Source organism: Platichthys flesus, chromosome 1 (genome assembly GCF_949316205.1).
Source record: "Platichthys flesus chromosome 1, fPlaFle2.1, whole genome shotgun sequence".
Taxonomy (NCBI): Eukaryota; Metazoa; Chordata; class Actinopteri; order Pleuronectiformes; family Pleuronectidae; genus Platichthys; species Platichthys flesus.
The window spans coordinates 30,584,663-30,595,389 of record NC_084945.1 but is presented as its reverse complement, the minus strand read 5'-3'; the positions used below and the strand labels follow the sequence as shown (position 1 = coordinate 30,595,389).

The following is a 10,727-nucleotide window of genomic DNA, read 5'->3' as shown; positions in this document are numbered from 1 at the left end:
GATACGTACAGGACTGAAGTTTACTTTGTGTTTTTAACATCGCTCTTGAGTTTATGTTTTAACCTGCTACACAACACCAGACATAACGTGACGTCCACAGAACAGGACATCAGGCTTAAAGTGACCGGAACGATCTGGAGTCACGATTGGACATCATCGCTGTGTGATCAACGTTTGCCCAGGAGACACAGCTGATCAGCAAGCGCAAGAGCCCTTGCGGGCAACTTACATGCTTACGTACCCCTTCTTACGTGCTTGCGTGCATCGCCCAATTTTTCTAACTATACCGCAAAGCTCCGCAAACCTCACGAAGCCCGCAAGGCTGTGATTGGTCTGCTTACTACGTCCTTTCCGGAGTCGCATTTCCGGTTTCATGCCCCATAATACCGGCAGAAACCACGGAAGATTTAGAAGAACGAATAGGGACCAAATAGAAGACTGTTTAGCAGAAGAGATCCGGAAGTATGACCACTTGCATAACCTGTCACTGACTGGCAGATTTGTCCGCCAGAAAAAGGCTATGAGGAGCCGCAGTGGCGATGTTATTACACAGTCGACGACGACTGCCACACACAAAGAAGTCGCTCTAGGGCCGTCTTCGACAAAAAAAAATACTCCGACACAGCTGCTTGAAAAGCCGCAGACGCAGTTGCAGAAGCATGTGCCAGCCTTTAGTGGAGAAGGTGCACAGAATGAAGTAAAATAGAATGGGGGAGTTGGAGATGAAAGCACACACAAACAGCTACACCACTGACTAAATGAAAGGTAGGATGAGGAAACAGATGAATGAATGGTTGGGGGTGAGAAAATGCATGCATTTGATGATGAAAACAGATGTGTGTGGGCTACACAGCAGGCAATTTGACATAAGTCGACGACGAACGAAGAGCTGGGACTTGAATGAATGTGGACAGTGTGAAGTGTGTTTTACTGCTCCAGAGACTGAGGCTTGTGCACCAAGTGAAACTCTTAAATCAACTGTAAGCTGAAGTCTTCATTTGTGAACATTGTATGCAAACCATATCAAAAAGCGACCTTATAATAATGATATTATAATGGTTAATAGCTGTATGTTTAGACAATAGAAAAATATATCCTAGGAACCTCTGTATTTTCATTTGAGGTAGTGTCAGGCGTGTTGGTTTATCCTAAATATGAGAAGATGAGCCGAACTCGGTTTGTTCAATCAAGTATTTATTTAGAAAGCAATGAAAGGTATCAATCAGCAAAGCAATGGGCATCCAACAAGTCGCATCAGAACACGAGACCCATCAGAACGCATCAAACAGCCGGCGCCTGTCTATTTTATAACAGTAGGTCTTGGTTCTTCCTCCTCGAAAGTGCGCAGGCGTAGGCCATCCTCTTGGTATTGGAATAAGGAAGTGACAAGGAGCCACTCCCAAGGCCTTGACACAGCTGATGGCATGTGGGCCAATGGTGTTGACAATTTGAGAAAAGATTATTGTGTTCTTGCTATATCAAAACAATGTTCTGTTTGTACAGACATTCAAAACAATTTAACCAAAACAACGAAACAGAGCTGTGACCCTCACACATTCTAATTTCAAGATTACACACTAGGAAGGAAAAGGTTATTATTAATCATTTGCGTGAAGGCCTTATCTGGCTCAAACTGCTTCTATCTTTATTCATTTAGAGTTCAGTCAGACAGAGACTAGGTAAAATATTGAAATCCTAACAGTATCACTAGATGTTCTTTCTGTTCCTTTTTATATTTCTTCAATCATCCACATCGCAAGCACTGACATTCACCTCTCAAGAGAGCACAAGACAAGTAAATCTGCATTATATATTATACATCTGCCTTAAACATTTTAGTCGAGCCAATTCAACAAATGGTTGAAATCAGATAGTAATTTAAGCAAAATGACGACACAAAGGAGTAAAAATGTGAAAACATCACATGGCAGGACAAGTGAAAGAAAGTAAAAAACTAAAGCAGTATCAATGGACTTGATGTTGAAAATCACAACCTTGTTAAGTAATTTATTTTGTAACCATGGGCGGTGGTGGTGAGATCAGTAGTCTAAACCAGTCTGTGTCCTGCTGGTTTCACTTCAGCTCTTTGCTGTCCCTTTAAACACTTCCTTCCCCTATTACCATAAAGCTGCTAGAAAAGCCTCACTGCAAAAGTCACATGCTCTAGCTCCCTTTGTTTGCCAGAGAAAGCCTGTATCAGTAACAAGTGGGTTGAACTAACTGCTGCTTGCTGTTTTTCTGACCTTCTGTGTCAGCAGTTATTTTCAACACATTGCCATTAACAAACGTTTTTAAAAATAATGAAATTAAAAGAAGTTAGTTAAGTGCTGCAAGTAAATTGCTACAAAATGCATGTAAATACAGTACTCACCTGATATTTTGAATAAGGTCATCAACAGACCTGTGATGGTAAGGTAGTTTAGATCAGTTTGAGTTCAACAGTGTATTTTACAGGAGGAAGACTCATTGGTAAATGTCATACAACAAATTTTATTATAAATATATACAGTATGTGTAGGAAAAGAAAACATTTATGAGCCAGGACACAAATGTAGTGCGGGTAAAGGTGATTAAGAGTTAAAATGTTTGGAAAAATCAACATGTTCACAGTTCAGCTAAACATGTAAATGCATGGTGAATACATATTTTGCATAAAGAACAATTATGTATTTTTTACCCCAAAAACAACAGATTGGTGATATGGTATGAACTGACTCTACACTCCAGTTATTACGGTAGTCCACCAATAGCCCAGACAGGAATTTCAGGAATGTGAAAAGCTCCTATTCAAATTGAAACTACATTCAAATGTGCACAAAAAAAACTGAATGGCTGATTTTAACTTAAATAACTAAGTCAGTTACAACTAACAGGGCCTGAGTGGTGTACATTGTGTAAACAACAGGTTGTAGAATATATGAATCCTGAATTAATTGATTTGCCTTCTCCGGTCCAACTCAATGGTTTCAGGTTGTGGGTGAATAAAGAAGCATGCATGTAGAGAAAAAAGTGCTGTGCATAACGAAATGTCTCTTTTAATTATTTAAACTATTATACAGTGTCAAAAGACCTTCATTCTGGTTATCAATAACTATGTCATCTTTACAGTGAACTAAGGTTTTCCCCACATGAAAGTAATGCTGACTTTAGTAACAACAGTTCCTCTGATTGGTGCAACTACAGTCTCCTCCGTTTGTGTGTGTGTTTGCATTAGTGTTTGTACTTGTGAAAAAAAAGTCTTCAAACGGGATTCAGTCTGAGGTTGTTAATTTAACTACTTTATGCACATTAGGTTAACAGTGGTCAGGTGTAGGATAATAGTGGCCATGTCTCTTTCTCTTATTGAACCATTATGTTTGAAATATTCTTAACTACTAAGTAACACTGGGTTGACAATTAGCCTGTAAAATGTTGACTGGTCTAATAAACGTGTAGTAGGCAATCCAGCCCCTGTGCTATTTGGAGCGTGAGTAAATGTAAATGTGAAAAAGCACCATGGTGAGTTTGAGTCTAGTTTATTGTCCCATGTGGTCACCTCATGCTTTCTGAGAGAGCTGCTGCTTTCTTTCAGTCTGAAGCACATACAGTAAGACGGAAAGGGGGGGGGGGGCCGTGGTCCCCCCCTATCGACGCTGACCCACCAGCTCTCCTTGGTCCGCTTTTAACCAGACGTTCCCTAGACTCAGCCCCGGGCCTCCTACCTCCTCTTCAGAAGTTAACTGGCTATGGTGGAGAGGGGGTGCACCCCATCCCCCTCTCTCTTTCCTTGTATATATCTATATAATCGAATCCCTTCCTCGCGCGCTCACTAGCAGACTGCCTGTCTCTTTGACCCCCCCCCCATCTTCACAACAGCTGACGTCAAAGCGCGCACCCATTGCCTCCTCCCCCTTAGCGTGCACAAGCCACCACACTTTGTGTATGCATGTGTGTGCGCGCGCACAATCATGGTCGTGAGGCAAGGTTTTTTGTCCGGCGGAAGGCAGCGTTGTGTTCTTCAGAGGGCTCGCGCACGCCGTAGGAGCAGCAGTAGCAAAAAGAACGTGATTTAAAACAATTTGAGTGCAGCCACCCGATTGCTACCGCCTGTCCCTGCTTCCACACACTGACCTCTCAACATCATTACATCTGCGGTGATTATATAAATCGCAGCATGGAGGACCAGCTACTGTGCTGCGAGGTGGACTCCATCAGGAGAGCCTACCAGGACGTCAACCTGCTCAACGATCGAGTTCTCCGCACCATGCTGAAGGCAGAGGAAACTTACCTACCGTCTCCAAACTACTTCAAGTGTGTTCAGAAAGATATTATTCCTAAAATGCGGAAAATAGTTTCCACATGGATGTTAGAGGTTTGTTTTTCCTTACTACAATTGTTATGTGCATGGGTATTGGTGCTAAGCGGTGGGGCTGTCGCTATTGTACATGAAAACATGAGACGTGAGTGTAGATGTGACAGTTTTGAGTTTCGAGAGGCTCGTGGCTGTTCACATTCACACGTTACATAAACGCTCTGAGAAGTATGTCCTCTCAAGTGCTGGGTGGTCCTCGCAGTTAACAGGAGCATTGGATACAGATTGCAGTAATTTTGCACCGAAAACGACTTTGTGTTTGATTGTTTCTCCACCTATATTCACCCAATGGTCATGAAATGTCAGATTTTGTATTAATTGAGAAAATATTCCCAAATAACAGCAATGTACACGTATGCAGTCTAGACCGTGCCAGTATTATGCGCCATCTTTGTCGTCGTAAATAAGAAGGATTTAAATGTCTTTGATAATTTAACACCAGTAACTATGACAGTGAATGTGTTAAATGAGTCAGAGAAGCATCTCTGTCCTGACACTGAAACATGGGGACTGCTGCAGCTTGCTCAACTGGAACCCACGGCTCAACTTTGTTATGCTTCTCAGGAGTCTGTGAAGGTTGCCGCGGGGGGAAACCAGTTTTTTAATATGTGCTGAAGCGTTTGATTCGTTTTACACGTCGGTTTTGATACATCAAATGTTTGTCAACATTTACATTAAGTTTTCGATTGAATTATCTCTAGTTAAATATTTCTAAATAATTTCTGAAACAGCGCGCCGCGGAGCCGGGGAAGTGCACCCGCAGCATGTTAAAAGAGCTCAGTCCGAGAAATTATATATATATATTTTTTAAACCAAACGATTTACAAGTCGACAAATTTTCGCCTCATTCGACCAAGCGTTCGATGTGTTACATTTTCAAGCTAATTGTGCTCTCTCTGAGAATTTTTTTATATTTATAAATATTTTTTGAAAAGATGACGAAGGTGAAATTAGAGAGTGAAACTTGCATCGACGCCACCTTTGTGTCTTAGTCTGAACTGACTGCAAACAAATCCTCGCCTGTTTACTCCAGCAGGTTGTTTTAACACTAAAATGGATCTCATATATTCCAGGCGTTTTCAGTTGAATACGAAATTTTGTTTATATTCAGTTGTGTGCTACACATACTATATGATTTCTTAAATCCAACAAATTAAGTGCATAAAACGTTACATTTCTGTTGAATTTATTTACGATGATTATGAGCAGCTGTTGGATCAGTACAGATGTGTTTGGTATAAAAAAGAGCCAGTGGGGGAAAAAACTTCTAATTCATTTACTTTTTAATGTAAGAATGTTTCAACAAAGCAACCGCAACCTCTAAGTGTTTCTCTCACCTCTCAGGTCTGCGAAGAACAGAAATGCGAGGAGGAGGTTTTCCCCCTAGCTATGAACTATTTGGACAGATTTTTATCAGTGGAGGCCACCAGGAAAACCCGACTACAGCTGCTGGGAGCCACATGCATGTTTCTAGCATCTAAGATGAAGGAGACCGTTCCCTTAACAGCAGAGAAACTCTGTATCTACACAGACAACTCCATTCAGCCTGGAGAACTACTGGTAATTGCCGTCTGCAGTCATGGATGATGTATAACACACATTGTACCTACATTAGCAGCAAACATTGGAGAGCACATGACCAGAACAGTATAACACTTGATCTGATTTGTCAATGTCACGTGATCATTAAGTATACATTTTGTTGAAACAACACAAATAAATATGGGTAAATTGAAGAAAATAGAAACGCAGCTTTGGTGCAGTGGTGGCTAAATTACCGTCTGAGACTTTTCCATGGTGACTAGAAGGCCTCTCTTATTTCATGAATGGTCTCAGTGACTGCCAAGAAAACCCAGACTCACAGCGACAGCCAGTGGCTTCATGGTAGAGGTGCACTGAACATGAAAAACCACAGTCTCACTGTTCTCTGTTGAGTTATTGATGTTTCTGTTACCATTGCTGTGATTCCATCTAGGTGGAGACGGTTCCTGATATTTCATGTGCATGTAGTATTTAGAGATGCAAATGATGTTAGAATAATTTAAATAATGAAAAAAGTCATATAAGAACCTTGGTTGTAGTCAATATGGTGGTGAAATGACAAAGTGTGACTGCTGTAGTAAGCGAACGATACAGCAGATGTGAGGAGTAGCTAATTTTTCTCTTGCAGCAAGTGGGTCAGTTTAAGTGAATGTGTTTGGTCTGGTCCATCCACAGCAAATGGAACTGCTGGTTCTCAACAAGCTGAAGTGGGATCTGGCTTCAGTCACACCCCACGACTTCATTGATCACTTCCTGTCCAAGCTGAAGATCTACCCGTCCACCAAGCAGATCCTGAGGAAGCATGCCCAGACCTTTGTTGCACTCTGTGCTACAGGTAATGCACCCATGTCGATCTAGGAAGTTCTGCTTTCTATATGAACAGACAAAATATATACATGCATTATTTGTATAGCCCCATCAGTTCCCACAATGAACAACCATTTTAGCGACTGTGGGATAAAAATAAACCTCTAGTAGAACCAGCCTCTTTGTGGGTGGCAGAGAGAGAGAGAGAGAGCATGAAAACAGTTGTTCAACTGTCATTTGTGTTCGGACAGACAAGCTGTCATGAGGGATATTTTAGTATATTAAAACTGTGTTTTGTCCAATAGATGTTAACTTCATTGCCAGTCCTCCATCAATGGTGGCAGCGGGAAGTGTGGTTGCAGCTGTTCAAGGTCTCTACCTGAAGAGTCAAGATGCCTCCTTGTCCTCCCAAAACCTCACCAACTTCCTGTCACAAGTCATTCGCAGTGACCCGGTATGCAAACGGTCACACTCCCAAAGCCATATTTGAATGGGTTTTTCAATGTCTTGGTTCAGTGTTGATTTTGTTTTGCTTGCAGGACTGCCTACGTTCATGTCAGGAGCAGATAGAGTCTTTGCTAGAGTTGAGCCTGCAGCAGGCTCAGCAACATAGCAGCACAACAGAAACCAAACTAATGGACGACGACGTGGACCTGTCCTGCACTCCAACAGACGTCAGAGACATAAACATCTGAATTATCAACAGCTGCGTTGCACGATGACCTGATGATCGAAGATCAGTTATGGATAGAGGTTGTTGAAGAGACTGCTGAGGAGAGGTGTGTGCCCTAGTTTAAATCAGCCCCTCATGCCTCTTCAACCTGTTGGTCTACTATCCTATCCAACATGTCACGACATCTGCTATGACTGCCAAAAAGGGACAGAGCGCCCTCTGCAGGCCCTGCAGTAAACCCCACGTTACATTTCCTGCTAGTGTCCCCTCCCATCCTTGGAAATGAACTAAACACTAGACAAGTGCCAGGAGAAAAACTATGAATATTGATGACCTGTGTGGGCTGGAAGTGAAGCCACAAAAAACACTTTTACTTGTTGTTTTATTCTTGTTTCCTAAAATGTTAAATTAGGAATGATACAATTACAGCAGACTCACCTTGCCTACTAAAACATCACAAAGCGTCAAGAAAGTAGCTTTGTAGTTTGTCTTCAGGTCTTCATCTGAAATGTACTATAGAGAATAGGCCTTCTTTTCATATCTTTGTTGTACCTAGAATGTTTTAGACTTCCTGTTTAAGCTCGTCTTTTTTGTGTTGTTGCCGTGTAGACAGTCATATATCCCTGATTGCTTATGTTTAGTCACTTTATTATATATCCTTTTGACACTTCTATCAATTAGTCTTATACCTCTTCCAAACCTAGTGTGAGAAGCTCTGTTTTACCACCCTGTGGACTGTGGACTGCTGAGGTTAAGGTGTGTACAAATGGAATTCTGTGTTCATTTGTTGGTTCTGTGTTCAGTTGTTGGTTGCACTTAACCGTTTTCACCTCACTACAATTTGATAAGATCAAGTAGATGCACACAAAAGCAGAGCAATCCACATCTAGTTATATTGTCTTTGTCTGATTAGTTAAACTTAAAACCATTCCAGCTTTGGTTTTTTTTAAAGCACTTTTGGTCAGCACTGCTGGCTTGTCTAAAAAGAACACCGTGATAAAGTTTGTGAAACAGCATGAAAATGGAATGGGGCTTTGACCAGTTGTTACCAGCGTACAAATGATTCATTCACAAAAGTGACCAGCGTGGCAAACCTACTTTTTAAAACAAAACTGAATGCTGCTGGACACTGATTTATGTTTCATACAGTCAGTGGATCACTTAACATGCCTTTTAAATCTCAGGTTGGAGTTTTTGTCCAACAAATATTTCACACAGGCAGAGCCTCACCTGCATTTTAAGATATGTCATTGTTAGGTGATCTTCGGTGTGCAGAGCCAAAGGCTCACAGAAGCTAATGTAAGAGTTAAAATAATACTTTTTTTTTCTTCTTTTTCATTAAAGCTTGGATTTTCAAGTTTGCTAGCCAGGCTTCACCTACTGACATTTAACTCAAGAGCAGCTTTGCCATCAATGCTTATAAACCTAAAACTCCACTCTGACTCTAAATTGCCAAGGGAGCATCTCCTCCATTGTTCCAGCTCTGTTCAAATACTGCACATGGACTCTTGGATGGAGCTTAGAAGAAAGGGTGAGCGTTGAAACTATTGATGTGATTTTGCACAAACCTAAAAGACATGGCCTGCATTTTTTGGGGACCTGCTTAAAAAGATGAGCAAACTTGACAAGAGTACAAACGGGTGAGACAACAAAGAGCAACAAAGGTTATGGCTCAACAGTGAGGTGTGTCCTTACTCTGTCAAGTCAGGGTTCCTACACAGGACTTAATTTTCAGTGTGTCTAACTATGTAGGAACCCTGTGAATTAGTTTTCTGATTGTACATTAAGGATAGAGAATAGGAGAGAAACACTCCCTGTATTCTGCTGCTATAGGAAATAAATTCCAGCTACATGTAAAAAAAAAATGTTATGGATTTAAATCAATGCTTTTCTCATGTTTGCTGCTACATTTTTATACATAAATGTCAATATTCTGCCATTCTAGTTTGGAATTTTCGAATAGTAAAAATTTGTTATTTACACCCTCAGCTTTTATGTAGATCATATGTGATACATTTTTGTTTTTTCTAATTATGTAATATGATTCTCAATACTATTCCAAAAAACAAGGAAAAACTAGACAATGTACTGAAATGCTTTGATCCACAATACCTCAAGTCACGGTCAACATATATATATCTAATTTAGGTATTTGTCTTTGTTTAGCTCTTATTCTATTCTACTTGTTGGTTCAGTACCTACTTGCTCTGTTAAATCTGTTTGAGGTGAAACATCCATGAAGGAAACCCACAATGCCATGGCATTTTTTGATGCTGGTGCCATAACAGTAAATGGGAGTGTGAAGCTGTCTCGGTGAAAGAGACTGTTTCCCCCTTTAGGCACATAGTTGCCTTCCTTCCTCCCCCTTTTTTTATATTTATGAAAGGAAAAAAAGCTTTTTGTTTCTTGTTTCAAACTTTTGGTTAAGTGATTTGAGTATATAAATAGATTCAGTGTCTTGCTCAGTAAGCCATAGACCTTTTTTTGTTTTGTTTTTACAAATCATTCCTTACAGTTGTTTACTTCATGCCAGTTGTCTTCAGCTGGAACAGTGAGTTATTTGCGTCAACTACACAATAAAACATGTTGTAGATGGAGTTTGGTGAAGTGGCTGTCGCTTCTGCAGATGGAATGAAGGGAACTCACTGCATGCATTGATGCTGAAAATAAATTGCTAATCTTGAACACAAGTTATTGAGTTCACATGACGAGGAGATAGTAGAGTTGGGAAAGAAGACAATGTCTATGGCCAAGTCCCAAGGTCTACTTAATTTTGTTTTCAGGTGAATATTTTTATTGGAGAATAATACGGTTATTCATAGTATAATACTAGCAGAGGTCAACTGAGGGACAGATGATAAACGAAACCCAAAACAAACAGATCTATAAAGTAAGAAAAATGTATAATTAACAACAGTAATAGCAGTAATACTTTTATAATACCAAAGGACCATGACAAGGGCTCGACTCAAGGTTCTGAAAGTATTTTAGGAAAGGGCCCCATACCCTTTGGACCTCATTTGGGTTGCTGTGGCTGAGGGGTAGATTGGTTGTCCTCCTACCTGAAGGTCGGTAGTTCAATCCCCAGTCTGACCCATCTGCTTGCCGAAGTGCCCTTGGGCAAGATGCTGAACCCTGAATGCCCCCCCCCCCTAGAATAACAAAGTGCTGGGAATAGATGCACTGTATGAATGTGTGCGTGAATGGGTGAATGTAAAACGGTACTGAAAAGTGCTTTGAGTGGTCTTCAAGACTAGAAAAGCGCTATATAAATACAAAGGCATTTACCACATATATGTGCAGTACTTTATATAAGAAGGGGCAATTTGGGGTTTAATATCTTGTCCAAAGAAA

The 10,727-nt window shown here is 40.7% G+C and overlaps 1 protein-coding gene across 1 annotated transcript; it reads left to right on the top strand.

The window, feature by feature from the left end:
* Nucleotides 1–3,969: 3,969 nt before the first annotated feature.
* On the top strand, nucleotides 3,970–10,018 carry ccnd1 (cyclin D1). Its single transcript, XM_062391292.1, has 5 exons — nucleotides 3,970–4,351; nucleotides 5,696–5,911; nucleotides 6,569–6,728; nucleotides 7,006–7,154; nucleotides 7,240–10,018. The coding sequence occupies exons 1-5, from the start codon at nucleotides 4,154–4,156 to the stop codon at nucleotides 7,393–7,395; spliced, it is 879 nt and encodes a 292-aa protein (XP_062247276.1). The 5' UTR covers nucleotides 3,970–4,153; the 3' UTR covers nucleotides 7,396–10,018.
* Nucleotides 10,019–10,727: the final 709 nt, after the last annotated feature.

Bases quoted from the DNA above. Each gene is read 5' to 3' on its own strand.
- ccnd1 (XM_062391292.1), top strand. From the start codon at position 4,154: ATGGAGGACCAGCTACTGTGCTGCGAGGTGGACTCCATCAGGAGAGCC. The intron at 4,352-5,695 runs GTTTGTTTTTCC...CTCACCTCTCAG, and splicing joins TTTCCACATGGATGTTAGAG to GTCTGCGAAGAACAGAAATG. The intron at 5,912-6,568 runs GTAATTGCCGTC...GTCCATCCACAG, and splicing joins TTCAGCCTGGAGAACTACTG to CAAATGGAACTGCTGGTTCT.